We start from the raw sequence: 15,802 nt of genomic DNA on the forward strand, positions 1-15,802 counted from the left end.
AATTACATTGTTATGTATGTGTATGTACACACACACACAGGTTAGACAATTAAGTTCACAAACTCATCCTAGAAAAAGTGCTACATACCTCATTGCTGAAATTCACTATGGTCACCTTTGAAGTTCTCCCCTTAGGAAGCTATGCACTGATGCCAGTGCCTAGTCCACCCTTCAAAGCAATTTTGGAACTCTTTCTGGAATGGCCATCAGAGCTGTCATCGTATTACCCTTGATGTCTTGAATGTCATTAAAATGTCCTCCTTTCAATATTTCCTTTATCTTTGGGTAAAGAAAGAAGTCACTGGGGGCCAGATCAGGTGAATAGGGAGGGTGTTCCAATACAGTTATTTGTTTACTGGCTAAAAACTCCCTCACAGACAGTGCTCTGTGAGCTGGTGCATTGTCATGATGCAAGAGCCATGAATTGTTGGCAAAAAGTTCAGGTCGTCTTTTTCACGCAGCCTTTTCAGCACTTCCAAATAGTAAACTTGGTTAACTGTCCAGCTGGTACAGATTCATAATGAGTAATCCCTCCGATATCAAGAAAGTTTAGCAACATCAGTGCAACAAGTTTGCGAACTTAATTGTCAGAATATATATATGTGTGTGTGCGTGCGTGCGTGTGTGTGTGCACGCGTGCACGTGAGTGCACACACACACATATATGGCCTGTATCAAGCCTCTACATGACACAATAATATCCTAAGATTATCTGATATCTGAAAGGGTATTTACTATGTTGTGAACAGTGACAGGCAGAGTCACATGGTTCTGTAGCTAAAAGCTGAACCCAAAGGACTCCTGGGATGGGTTGGCACAGGAAGACAAGCCCCCATGAGTCACCTGTCTCCCTTCATTCTTGTCTGGGCTTAAAGGCTCAGCACTGCTATTGCACCTCTCTCACATTTCCATGATTTTAAACTTATTATCCCTGTCGGGCACTGAAAATATGTATGCTCTTAACCTTACTGCGTAGTATTTACTGCTTTATTGTTACAGTTCTGGTTTTGTGACTCCTCTAACAGCTATCATTGAGGTTCTTCTTTGTGACAGACACTTAAAGATAACTAATACTTCATTGAGTCCTCAAAATAACCTTGATACAGCCATCATGTGTTTCAAGATGCAGAGAGAAGGGTTCAGAATAGTTAGAATTGTCCAGCTCACGAGTGACACTGCTAGGATTTGAACCCAGGTCTAATGCCATAAGCATGGTCTTTCTTTTGTATCATTATACTTTTTGACTCCTGTCTCAGTAAATGACACTTTCTGCAGTGAATCCCCTCAAACTAGTCTAATTTCTTTTTCTATGTATTTTCCATAACACCCTATATTACTCTACCTTAACATTTATTTATTTAACTCATTTTATCCAGTAAATACTGAGTACATCACTATATGTCAGGATTGTGCCAAGCAGTGTAATTTCCTTAGCTAGAGGATAAATAGTGATGCTATGACAGGAATATTGTCTATATACTATGCTATCTCCACCTCCAAACTCTAAGGTGAATGAAGAGAGGGGCTGTGACATGGTCACTTTTGCATTCCTAGCATGTACTTTAATATCTGACATACAGGAAAAGTTTTTAACAAATTTTTATGGTAATGTTGCTCCGATTGTAACTTTTTGAGAGGCCAAGTTTCCTGTCTAAATAACCCTTGGAATAATGCTTCGTACAATGCCACATAAAAGCATTTAGTAAATGGTGAATTGCAGCTTTATTTTCTAAGACTATGCTCTGGTTGACGGCCCATTTGTAGCCATGTTTATTTGTGTTTTTGAAAAATAATGAATTAATGTGTTTAATTCATTCTAAATGTTCTGAAGTCATGACATTTTTGTGTGAAGCCAGATAAACTTTGAAATCTCACTGCTCTGTGGATTAGGAGGTAATGTCAAGTGATAGTGTCTTGGACGTCATGGCTTACAGGGCTACCCTGGGCTACATGCAGGGAAAGAGGTCTCTTGCACTTTAATGTGTGTGGGTAAGTCCATATCTGAGATAAGCAACCTAGCTTCGATGCCCTCATTTCAGAGAGAGGTCTTCAAGCTAGAAATAGTTCATGACCATACAACCTAAAGACTCCATGGTTTCCAGAATAATATGTATTCTGAAAAAAAATTAGACAATTTCTTATTGTGCATAAAGAAAAGTTATTTAAGTATGTGTAAGGGGAATCCTTGGCAGGCTAGCTTCAATCCTAGTCTTAATCTGAGCAATCCCTATCTCTGAATAGGAAGAGTTTGGGGAACATGATGACGTTCTTTCTGTCCTTGGGCAAGCACTGATGCACATTTAGAGTTTCAACACCACTGGATTTGGTTACAAGTATGTGACTGTCTTCATTAAGCTGAGATAATTTCCATTTTATCAACCCAGAACACTGTTTCAGAAGATGCATCCTAGGGAGTTGGTGGCATCTCTCAAGAGAGGGATGGATGGGTAACCATAGTCCATCTACTCGAGTACTTAAACTTTAAACTTACTTTGGATATTAACTATCAAAATTCTCTCAGCAAGAGTCCCTCATTGATTGACAAAAATATTCCTTCACAGGAAGATGAGCAATGAGAAGCTTACTTAATGCACTGTTTAACAAAAGACCCTTTTCCTAAAGCTGAACCAACAGGGAGCAGTGTTTAGTACAAGCAATCTGTAGCTCAAGTGTTCCCGAAAGGAGTCACATGGCAGATTTTAAACCCCAAATCTACACCAGCATCAAGTGTCAGGCTGAGTACAGTCAGGCTTAATATTTGGATTTTGGCCTAGTATAATTTTTTTTTCTTTTTGTTTCCTTTTGCTTTCCTTAGCCTTTTAAGATACTAGAAGAAATCAATGGTGAGATAACTCTTTGGCATATATATTTAACAGTGTTTTTGTTATGAGTATATAAAATAATTATGTTGTCTCCTTACCCCTCTTTGGGTGAGTTTCAGGGCACTTTTCTTGGCTTCCAGCTTTAACTCCATACAAGGGCTGAACATATTTGACGGGCCCACATGGTGTATGAAGCTTTCTTGAAGGTAATCTATAGTCCATTGCTTTGGGGCCTGACTCTACCTATTTGCAGGAAGCACATTTCAATAGTCTTGGAATCTAGGAAGGTAAAAGATAAAATCTTCCATTGTTATACAATAATAGGAAAACTGAGAGAGAAAGAGAGAAAAGGAGAGAGAGAATCAAGACTTTTCTAAAACGTGAGATCCCTATTACCTGTGCACTAAGAGAATTGACCCTGACATTATAAACATCATTATTTTTGGCTGAAGTGTGTCATCTAAGAGCCAAATTCTATTTTGGTCTATGTTCTCTGCCATTCAGTCATTAGGTTTAGGCTGGCAAGCAAAGAGGCATATTTCTACCCCTGGGACTTTTGAAGATTGAGATGGCTAAGCCTAGAGATGATACGCAACCAAGGAAACAGGTCAAGGATTTGGTCTGCAGTTGGCCGTATATTTTTTGAAACTGCTACAAAGCCTAAAGGCTGTGAGGGAAAGACAGAGATGGTGAAAGGCGAAGGCTTTGGAAGACAAGAGTGTTCTCATCTCAGACGCTGTCTTATTGATGCCATGGCTCCTGGAGACATCTTTGTGGGGAAAAATTAATACTCTTTAGAAGATCAGGCCTCTTTTATATTATTCACCATCTCTGGATCTCAAAGTAATTTCCAGTATCTTTAGTATCCACATCAAAGTTCCATCATTAAGAAGAGATTGGATTACAATTCAGATTTCAGGGTTTCCAGTCAAACTCCTAACACAGCAGTACCTCGGTTTTCGAACGTCTCCGTTGAGAAACATTTCAGTTTACGAAAACCATAAACCCAGAAGTAAACACTTCGGTTTTTGAACACACCTCGGAAGTCGAATATATCACGCGGCTTCCGCTGAGTGCAAGATCCTGAGACCTAGCTGTTGGCATTTTCGAACGTTTCAGAACTGGAACGGTCTTCCGGAATGGATTACGTTAGAAAACCGAGGTATCACTGTACTATATCTCAGCTTTTCATTAATGGTCATAAAGTTAAGATACACTCCTTCTTCACTTTTAGACCTTTCAGATTTTTTAGTCTTTTCCAACTTTTTTAGCTATTTAAGTTCTAAAGTTTTAGAGTAAGGAGAAGGGGAAGCAAATACCTTCACATAATTTCATTATTCCCATTTTATATTTGAGAACTGAGTCAATTGCTGGCTAAGTACTTTCCCAAGAAGATTGTTATAGCACCAAGAATAAAATCTAGGTCTTTCAACCAGCTTTTGAGAGGAAAGATGAGCTAATATGTATGAACTGCATCGAGTTTACTTAAAGTGAGTTTGTATAAATCCAAGGTATCATTAATAATACCCTCCATCATTAACTAATGACAGCACAGTAAGGAAGAGCTTCAACAAGATACGATTACATTTATTTGAGCATTTGTAAAATAGATGAGTTTCAAAAGCAATGAACGTGCAGAATTAATATAATTAAAAGAATATGGAAACATGTTTTGAGACACATTTTTGAGACTGAGAGGTGCAGTGGCAAGATCAGAATGGCTGCTGAGATTAAAACAGAGTGAGATGAATAGGGAGCACTCTGGGGAGAAGCCGAGGAATATTTTAAAGGTCGAAACTGCTACCTCAGAAATTTTAAATTTGGTACATTCAACCCTTCTCAAGGAGTCTCTCCATGATACAAATGGAAATGACATGAAGACCTTGGAGAACTGTCAGAGGGAACCAAGAATGCCTTCTAGAGTCTGATGCTTTGCCCTTCAGGAATGTTGCCTGTGTGGTCCCAGGCAGGTCAGCACAGTGCAAACCAAGTGTATTTTGTGGCCAACCTGCAATCCAAGATAAGGGGAGGTTAAGTAAAAAAAAAAAAATTTTTTTTTGCATTGTTAAGTCTTTAAAGAGCCATTGTGATATTTTGATTACCACCGTAAGTCTGGATTGTTCGATTTATGGGCCCATGGGTCTAAAAGCTTAGCTCTGCATAATATGTACATATTCTGAACGAAGACACATGCTGAATTTGATTCTATTATGTTTAGCACTATGCCTATCACATAATAGGTGCTTTAGAAAGCATGGTTCATTCTGTACTCTTGGGAATTTAATATAATCAATTTCACAGTGTTATATAATGCAGGCCAATCGACTGACTATACATAGACAAGCAATCTCTAACTAATGGTTTTTTTGCTACTGCCATGAGTTTAATTACTCAAAACCCATATCTTAAAATTTATGGAAAAGTGAGAAAATTTCTAAGGTAAGGAAAGAGGACAAGAACTTTGAAAACAAAGCCCCCCAAAATCTGTCTGGTATTAAGATTCTGTTTAAAATGATCACAGTGCTTTGGGTGTATCAGTAAACATCTAGGTGTCTACTTGTCAATATCTTTTTAAAAAGAAAGTAAACCAAGAAAACAGATTCAAAAGCCGTAGTAGTGGAGGAAATGATTTGTTAACAACATCTTTGCTCCAACTAGTCTACTAATCTGTGTATATCTCTGGGCCTTGATGATTTGCTTTGCAAGGTGCAGTAAGAATTCATTGAAGTATCAGGAAATCAGCTTTGTTCAGAAAATTCATGGAGATCTGGTGAGGTATCTCAGAGTGAGGCTGCACACGGAGGTAGGGAAGAATCCTAAATCCTACAAATGTTTCCTCCAATGTTGTTATGTTATAGTGGTGATGAGATGCTGTAGAAATTTAACTCTTGTTTATATCAATTAACCTATGGTAAAATCGGTGTCATTATACATCGTATCACTTAAAGTCACAGAATCTATCAGCAACATTAAGTGAGGACTTCCTGAATAACTACTTTTATTCTGTTGAAAACAAGGGAGAGATTACTCTGAAAAATACCACTGCATAAAATTAAGTTATCTGCCCTAATAAGGAAAGAGACAGGAGAGTAAAGTCAAGAGAATTATCACCAGGTCTGCTGTCTTCTTTGACTCTTTTGGATGACTTCAATCTCTCCTTCCTCAGTGCCTTCCAGCATTGTAAACATATCTTACTCAGGATGTGTCACACTGTGATTGTAATTAACATACTGCAATACAACTCTACATCTCCAGATCATTGCACAATGACTGGAACACAGTAAACGTTGAATATGAAATGAGTAAAGTCAACTTGAAGATAAACTTTAAGAACTGTAAGATAAAATGCAAACTCAACCATGTCCAAAATAAACACAAAAAAAGTTCAGTTAGATCCAAATTCTGGGCTAGGTGTTACAGAACAGGAAGGGGCAAAGAAGAGGATTCACAACCATGAATCCTCCATCCATCCTCCATGACTACGCTGATCACCTATTGGCCAAATTATGCACAGAGTTGGAATTTGGCTCTCAAAAAAACAAAACAAAAAACAAAACAAAACAAATAAAAAAAGCTTACATATGCTTGTCTGGTCTGCTTACTTGAACTTCAGGCTCTACTTTTGATTATAATGATCCCAACACACATGAACTAACGGAAAGAATATAGAAGTAAAAGTTAAAGAGACATGGGTCCTCTGCTTAGCCCTGTCACAGTAACTTTGGATGAGGTATTTCACCTCTCAGATCATTAGCTCCCTCAACTATAACATGAAAGTTTGGACTAGATGAACTCTTAAGTTCCCTCAATGGAAATTCTAGAATTGCATGGTTCTTCTCTCTGTCTAAATTTCATTTTCTTACAAAAATATTTTCTTAACAATTATGATACAGATGGAATTTGGATTGAGAAAAATAAATAGAGCATATTAGCTGATGGTAAAAGCTATTTAGAGTCTAAATATACAAAACAAAAAAGAAAAACGTTAAGAGTTTAAGAATGTTACAACTAATAGCAGATTAGGTCATGAAAAGGGGATCCTCAACTAGCTGCCTCCAAAATCTCCTGATTCTTGAGTGGAACAAAAAAAGTTTGACAAGATTCTTGGGCAATAAGAAAGCATGTTGTTACAAAATAGTCACAGGAATGTAAAATACAGCATAGAGAATATAGTCAATAATGTTGCAAAAACTATATATAGCGCTAGGTGGGTACTAGATTAAGCAGGGAGATCATTGAATAAATCATATAAATGTCTATCTGCTATGCTGTACTCCTGGAACTAATATAAAATCATATTGAATGTCAATTGTAACTGAAAAAAATCATTAACTAAAAAAAAAGAAAGCATGTTGTTGGGAAGGGGCAAGAATTATTAATTCCATTCCATACAAAGGGAAATGAAAGCCCAGAAAGGATAAATAACTCATTCACAATCACACTATTGAAGATAAAGCCAGGCCTGACTCCAAGGGATCCTGCTTCCCAGTCAAATATGTTGTCTAATGAAGAAACCACTCTTGCTTCCAGTGACCATGAGAATATGATGCCACAGCCCCGTGGAGTTGGGCAGTCTCTTAGCTAACTTGACTTTCATCAGCTCTGCTGAAGTCACACCTGGTGAAAATTTCTATAATGTTGATCGAAAGAGGAAGCACACACAAGTGATCCAAAAGACTCTTTGGAAAATTTCCTATGGTCAAAAACAATTCCACTGGTCTTGGGTCAGGATATCTGTTTTCCATTCTTCGTGTTTCACTTTTAGGCTTTTGTACAGCAATTTCCTTCTTTAGGATTCAAAGGACTTATTAAGGATACTTTAGAATATCAAATGATCCAATTCAATATACGTGAATTTTTAGAAGAATTTTTGTCTGGTATTACTAGTTATTTAAAGAAATTACCTTTATCTACTTTTTTTTAAATTAAAGTTTATTGGGGTGACAATTGTTAGTAAAGTTACATAGATTTCAGGTGTACAATTCTGTATTACATCATCTATGGCTCATATTATGTGTTCACCAGCCAGTCAGTTCTTCTTCCATCACCATACATTTCACCCAATTTTATCTACTTTTTAAAAGTACGTTTATTTAAAATGTGTGTGTATATATATATATATATATATATATATATATATATATATATATGCATACATACATTTTAAATATATACACACATTTAAATATATATTAAAATGTATATATGTACATATATTAAAATGTATAGTGTACACACACTATTCTTATAAAAGTTTTATATATATATATATATATATATATATATATATATATATATATATATGGAGATATATCTATATCTCTTTCAGTCTAGCTGGGAAATCTGTTTCAAAATCAACTTCTGCTCTTTCCTCAGGCTTTATATATAGCCAAGCAAGCCATTCTAGATTAACACAAGTCTCTCCTGGGAAAAGTCACAGAATAACTTTATTGATTTCCCTTTACTCTGCTCCACATTTCTCTGCTGAAATGTTGCCTTAGCTTTTAAATGAAGAAGGAAAAAGATAAGAAAATTAAAATGAAGAGATTTGCTTTTTTAAGACCATGTTTTCTTATTTTCTAAAAAAATTTTTGAAGAACAGGGTATTTGTGTTGGGGTATCTATGTAGTTAAGAAAAAAAGAGGATGATATATTTCTCAAGGTTTTGATGCAACAGATTTCTTTACGTTAAAACATGTGTTTTACATACAATGCTGGACACAGTACTATCTAAATGTCTTCTCCTCATTCTCTACGACTTGGCTAGTCATCTTTGAAAACTGCCAAGACTTTTAGGCAAACAGTCGCTCCAGTGTTTCCAGAAGCATACCCCATACATAGGAACATAGGAAATGTTTATTTTTCATCATTTTATCTTGCATTAACATATCCCAGCAAAATTAAGTTCTTTAAATGCAGAAAAGCCTTTACTTATAAAGATTTTAGGATACTGGTGCACTTTTAGAAATGTAAAAAAGGTGGTTTTCCAGGCAGAGCCTTTCCACCTTGACCTTTTAAGATTACTGTGGAAGCAGTACCCAGAGCCTCATTCTTATTCTCCTTTTGGCTTCTGAGCTGTCATGTGCCCTTCATTCTGCCCATGGGGCAGGGGTGAGATCAGGGTAATGGAAAGAAGCAGAGAAGGGGGAAAATGGAGTGAATTAACGTAATAGCTCTAAAAACACCTTTTCCATTTTCTTGTCTTTGCCCCCCACCCATAGATTCAGCTCTGCTTACTCTAATAACTGAGTTCATAAAAGACTACTAGAATTTCTGTTTCTTTCAGTTCTCTTTTTCAGTACCCACAGCTTTTCCTATAAAGGAAAGGGAAGGATTGACTTATTTACAACACAATCACAATCTGATTCTTCACTTTAAGCAAATAAAGATGCCTAGTGAAATAAACGGATTGTGTTATTTAAAATTGAAAGCTTATGTGAACAAACCACCACTCAGAAACAAGCTGAACAAAAGTACGGAAAGGAAATGAAAGCCTTGTGACTAAACAAGGTTAAAATGATGCGCAGGCAGCGCCAAGTGTACAATTTCATAGAGCGATTGTTAACAATGTGACAAATGTCTACTGCCGATGTACAAATTACATACACTCAAAACCACAAGAGGACAGTGATGCTGCCCTGAGGTTCAATCACAGGGTTTTTGTTCATTTGTTTGTTTGCTTGTTTCTAGCAAAATATCTTTCTTTCCCCCATGAATTTGCAAGCTTAGTTTTAATTAAATGTCATTGTACTTTTTACTAGCCAGTTTATGTTTTTTTCATTTCCTTGTTTCTCTTCACAATTTGAATCAAAGACAGTGATTTGAAAGCATTATGTGTAAAAGTGGTTAGAAAAGCATGCTAAAAATTGGGTCATCTTGTTGAAATCAAGTTCACTTCTGTGTTGTGCAGAAGTAAAGAAGAATGTGCATGAAATAGTGAAAATTTGTCCTAATATCTTGCTGTATCTGTCCCAAGTCATTCTTTTCACGGCCTCAGCAAGGAAATTATGTAGCAATGCAATTGGTATCCTAGTTAAACAAGAAAGTCTCTGGAGTACATTTCCAAGAACAGTCTCCCTCACAGCTGAGGAGCCAAGACTGTACCTTGTACTAGGAAACAATGTTCCTTTGGGCAATGTAGGTTCTTTGTTGAAAGTGGAAACAGTGCCCCAGTTGCAGGTAAGAAAGTCCATTCTGAATACACAGAACTGCCAGAAGCAGGTCCTATCCAGGAAGGGCAGTGCACACTTTCAGCTTCCAGGATCAAATAGAAAGGTCTTTCTTGGCCTCCCACAACACTCAGATGGAGCACACCAAATCCACCACAGTTTGAAACTACTATGTAAGAGAGTTGAGAATCTAAATCTATCAACTCATCCATTCCATTTATTCAGCAAGTTTTTATTTTTCATTTTTTTTAATTTATTTTTAAAATTTATTGGGGTGACAACTGTTAGTAAAATTACATAGATTTCAGGTGTACAATTCTCTATTACATCATCTATAAATCCCATTGTGTGTTCACCACCCAGACTCAGTTCTTCTTCCATCACCATATATTTGATCCCCCTTACTCTCTTCTCCCATCCCCCACCCCCCTCACCCTCTCGTAACTACTAAACTATTGTCTGTGTCTATGAGTTTCTGTTTCTCATTTGTTTGTCTTGTTCTTTTGTTGTTTTTGGTTTACACACCACATATCAGTGAAATCACATGGTTCTCTGCTTTTTCTGTCTGACTTATTCCGCTCAGCATTACACTCTCAAGATCCATCCATGTTGTCACAAATGTTCCTATATCATCTTTCTTACCGCCGAATAGTATTCCATTGTGTATATATAACACAACTTCTTTATCCATTCATCTATCGAAGAACATTTTGCTTGTTTCCATGTCTTTGCCACCGTAAACAAAGCTGCAATGAACATTGGAGCACACGTTTCTTTAGGTATAAATGTTTTCAGATTTTTTGAGTAGATACCCAGAAGAGGGATTGCTGGGTCATATGGTAATTATATTCGTAATTTTTTGAGGAACCTCCACACTGCCTTCCATAACAGCTGCACCAGTCTGCATTCCCACCAACAGTGTATGAGGGTATGAGGGTTCCTTTTTCTCCACAGCCTCTCCAACACTTGTTACTATTTGTCTTGTTGATGATAGCCATTCTGACTGGGGTGAGGTGATATCTCATTGTGGTTTTGATTTGCATTTCTCTGATGATCAGTGATGTTGAGGATTTTTTCATATATCTATTTGCCATTTGTATATGCTCTTTGGAGAAATGGCTCTTCAGGTCCTCTGCACATTTTTCAAATGGGTTGTTTGTTTTTTTGTTGTTGAGTTGCATGAGTTCCTTGTATATTTTGGATATTAGCCCCTTATCGGAAGCACTGTTTGCAAAAATCTTCTCCCATTCAGTTGGTTGCCTCTTTATTTTGTCGATGGTTTCTTTTGCTGTGCAGAAGCTTTTAAGTTTCATATAGTCCCATTCGTTTATTTTAGCTTTTACTTCCATTGCCTTTGGAGTCAAGTTCATAAAATACTCTTTGAACCCAAGGTACATAAGTTTAGTACCTAGGTTTTCTTCTATGCAGTTTATTGTGTCAGGTCTTATGCTTAAGTCTTTGATCCATTTTGAATTAATTTTGGTACATGGTGACAGATAGCAGTCCAGTTTCATTCTTTTGCATGTGGCTATCCAATTCTGCCAGCACCATTTATTGAAGAGGCTGTCTTTGCTCCACTGTATGTTTTTTGCTTCTTTGTCAAAAATCATCTGTCCATATTTATGTGGTTTTATTTCTGGATTTTCAATTCTATTCCTTTGGTCTATGTGTCTGTTTTCTGCCAATACCATGCTGTTTTGATTATTGTAGCCCTGTAGTACAAGCTAAAGTCAGGGAGTGTGGTACCTCCATTAGTGTTCTTTTTTCTGAAGATTGCTTTGGCCTTTCGGGGTCTTTTGTGGTTTCAAACAAATCGGATGATTTTTTGTTCTATTTCTTTAAAAAATGTCATTGGGGTTTTGATGGGATTGCATTAAATCAGTATATTGCTTTGGGTAATATGGCCATTTTTACTATGTTGATTCTTCCAATCCATGAGCATGGAATATTTTACCACTTCTTTGAGTCTTCTTCACTTTCTTTTAAAAATGTCTTATAGTTTTCAGCATATAGGTCTTTCACATCCTTAATTAAGTGTATTCCTAGGTGTTTATTCTTTTTGCTGCAATTGCAAAAGGAATTGTTTTTTTGTATTTCTTTTAGTGAGGTTTCACTGTTAGTATATACGAATGCAATAGACTTTTGTACGCTGATTTTGTAGCCGGCAACTTTACTGTATTCGTTGATTGTTTCTAATAGCTTTTTGGTGGAGTCTTTAGGGTTTTCTATATATAATATCATGTCATCTGCAAAGAGTGACAATTTAACTTCTTCATTCCCAATTTGGATGCCTTTTATTTCTTTCTCTTGCCTGATTGCTCCGGCAAGGACTTCCAACGCGATGTTGAAAAGCAGAGGTGATAGGGGACAGCCCTGTTGTGTTCCTCAACATAGAGCAAAGGGCTTCAGTTTTTCACATTAATTATGAGATTAGCTGAGGGTTTGTCATATATGGCCTTTATTATGTTAAGGTATTTCCTTCTATACCCATTTTATTAAAAGTTATAAACATAAATGGATGTTGTATCTTGTCAAATGCTTTTTCTGCATCAATTGATATAATCATATGATTTTTGTCCTTTATTTTGTTAATGTGATGTATCACATTGATGGATTTGTGGATGCTGAACCATCCTTGTGCCCCGGGATGAACCCCACTTGGTTATGAAGAATAACATTTTTAATGCATTGTTGTATTCGATTTGCTAGAATGTTGTTTAGGACTTTTGCATCTGTATTCATCAGAGATATTGGTCTGTAGTTTTCCGTTTTTGTGTTGTCCTTACTGGGTTTTGGTATGAGGGTAATGTTGGCCTCATTGAGTTAGGGAGTACTGTCTCTTCTTCAATTTTTTGGAAGAGTTTGAGCAGGATTGGTAATAGATCCTCTTTGAAGGTTTGGTAGAATTCACTAGAAAGCCATCTTGTCCTGGACTTTTGCTTTTGTGAAGGTTTTGGTTGAGTGATTCAATTTTGTTACTGGTAATCGGACTGTTTAGATTTTCCAGTTCTTCATGGTTCAGACTTGGAAGGCTATATGTTTCTAGGAACTTGTGCATTTCTTCTAGGTCATTTAATTTGGTGGCATATACTCCTTCATAGTATTGTTGGATGATCCTTTGTATTTCTGTGGTGTCCGTGATAACTTCCCCTTTTTCGTTTCTGATTTTGTAATTAGTGTCTTCTCTATTTTTATCTTAGTAAGTCTAGCCAAGGGTTTGTCAATTTTGTTAATCTTTTCAAAGAACCTGCTCTTTGTCACGTTAACTTTTTCTATTGTGTTTTTGTTCTTTATTTCATTTAGTTCTGCTCTAATTTTTGTTATTTCCTTTCTTCTGCTGACCTTGGGTTTCACTTATTCTTCTTTTTCTAGTTCTTTAAGCTGTAACATGGGGTTATTTATTTGGGATTTTTCTTGTTTCTTGAGATAGGCCTGTAATGAGATAAATTTCCCTCTTAAAACTGCTTTCGCTGCATCTCCAAAATTTTGGTAGCATGTATTTTCATTATCATTTGTTTCTATGTATCTTTTGATCTCTCCTCTAACTTCTTCCTTGACCCAGTCGTTCTTTAAAAGTATGTTGTTTAATGTCCATGTATTTGTGTTTTTCCTGTTTTCTTTTTGCAGCTGACATCCAATTTCAAAGCCTTGTGATCAGAGAATATGCATGGTATGATTTCAATCTTCTTAAATTTGTTGAGACTGATTTTATGTCCCAATATATGGGCTATCCTTGAGAATGTTCCATGTACACTAGAAAAGAATGTATAGTCTGATGTTTTAGGATGAAGTGCTCTATAAATGTCAATTATGTCCATTTCATCTAATGTATCATTTAGGGCTGCTATTTCTTTATTTATTTTCTGTTTGGATGATCTATCCATAGCCGTCAATGATGTATTTAAGTCCCCTAGTGTAATTGTGTTTTGGTCAATTTCTCCCTTTAGTTGTGTTAGTAGTTGCTTGGTATATTTCAGTGCTCCCTGATTGGGGGCAAAAATATTCATGACTGTTATGTCTTCTTGTTGTATAGTCCCCTTTACCATTATGAAATGTCCATCTTTGTCTCTTGTGATCTCCTTCATACCGAAGTCTGTTTCATCTGATATCATTATGGCTACACCTGATTTTCTCTGGGTACCATTTGCTTGGAGTGTCAATTTCCACCCTTTCACTTTGAGTCTATGCTTGTCCTTGTAACTGAGATGTGTCTCTTGGAGACAGCATATGGTTGGGTTTAGTTTTTTCGATTCAGTCTGCTACTCTGTGCCTTTTTATTGGTGAGTTAAGTCCATTTACATTTACGGTGATTATTGATATGTGAAGATTTCCTGTCATTCTATCTATAGTTTTCTGGTAAGGCTGTGTCTCCATTGTTTCTTTGCCTTTTTGTTGTAGTCTATTATTTCTGTGTGGTGTTATTCTATGATGTTTCCTTCTGTTTCTTTTTCTATTACAGTATGTGTTTCTGTTCTGGATTTTTTTTGTGTGGTTACCCTTAAGTTTATGTAAAAGAAAGTTTTATATTTAGAGTATTCCATTTTCTTCAGCATGCTTACTTTCTCCATTCCCATATTCTGGTTCAGGCCTTTTCTCTCCCCCTTTCTATGTTTTGGTTGCCACAAATTGTCCCTGTTGCTGGTGGTCGAATAGCCTCCTTTAGTATTTCTTGTAGTGCAGGTCGTGAAGTAGAAAATTCCCTCAGCTTCTGTATGTCTGGAAAGGTCTTTATTCCTCTTTCTATCTAAAAGATAACTTTGCTGTATATATTATTCTTGGCTCATAATTTCTCTCTTTCCATAGTTTGAATATTTGGTTCCACTCCCTCCTGACTTGTAGAGTTTCTCCTGAAAAATCTGATGATAATCTAATGGGCTTTCCTTTGTAGGTTACCGTCTTGTTTTCCCTGGTTGCCTTGAGGATTCTTTCTTTGTCGGTGATTTTAGATAACTTCAATAAAATGTGCCCTGTAAAAGGCCTGTTGGGATTGAGGTAATTAGGTGTTCTATTTGCTTCTTGCATTCAAGGACCCAGTTCTGTCCACAAGTTTGGAAAGTTCTCATCAACAATTTGTTTGAATATATTCTCTGTTCCCTTCTCTCTTTCTTCTCCTTCTGGTATGCCCATTATTCTTATGTTGCTCTTTCTGATGGAGTCAGAAAGTTCTTGTAGAGTTCTTTCATTTCTTTTAAGTCTCAAGTCTCTTTCTTCTTCCATCCCTGTCATTTCCAGGTTTCTATCTTCGATGTCACTGATTCTTTCCTCCATCTGGTGAACTCTACTACCTAAGCTGGTTATTTCATTCTTAATTTCTTCTATTGAGTTCTTACTCTCCAGAAATTCTATTTGGTTCTTTTTTAAAATTTCAATCTCTTTCGTAGAATGCTGATGGTGTTTTTTGATTGTGTTTCTGAGTTCATTAAACTGCCTTTCTGTGTTTTCTTGCATGTCGTTGAGTTTTTTCAGAACTGCAATCTTGAATTCTCTGTCATTTAAATCACATATTTCCATATTTTTAAGTTCCTTTTCTGGAGACTTTTCACTTTCTTTCTGAGCTGTCTTGTTGCCTTGGTTATTCATGGCAATTACTGATTTACTTTCTCTTCCTAGAGATCTACAGGAGTGGCTTCTGCAACAGGTTGATAGGAAGAGGTCTTTCTTTTGTTTTCCAGTACTTGTTGGTAAAATATTTTAGTTTTTCTCCGACTGCAGCCTTTTATTTTTGTCTCTCTCACAGGTAGTGCTGTGTTTTCTCTGCACTATTCCAGTTTCTCACACAATGCGGGGATTCCCTGGGAGACGGGCTTCTCC

General features: G+C 36.5%; 1 protein-coding gene across 1 annotated transcript in view; it reads right to left on the reverse strand.

Moving 5' to 3' along the window:
* Positions 1 to 15,802, reverse strand: part of LOC148757269 (uncharacterized) — a 496,442-nt gene that overhangs the window by 115,167 nt on the left and 365,473 nt on the right. Inside the window, exons 6-7 of the mRNA XM_088800795.1 lie at positions 4,627 to 4,830; positions 2,921 to 3,101 (exon numbers count right to left, since the gene is read on the reverse strand). Coding sequence (XP_088656921.1) covers positions 4,794 to 4,830 — 37 coding nt within the window. The 3' untranslated portion in view covers positions 2,921 to 3,101; positions 4,627 to 4,793. The remainder of the gene's footprint in view (positions 1 to 2,920; positions 3,102 to 4,626; positions 4,831 to 15,802) is intronic.

This window comes from Rhinolophus sinicus, chromosome 9 (genome assembly GCF_057876585.1).
Source record: "Rhinolophus sinicus isolate RSI-liver-muscle chromosome 9, RSI-T2T, whole genome shotgun sequence".
Classification (NCBI taxonomy): Eukaryota; Metazoa; Chordata; class Mammalia; order Chiroptera; family Rhinolophidae; genus Rhinolophus; species Rhinolophus sinicus.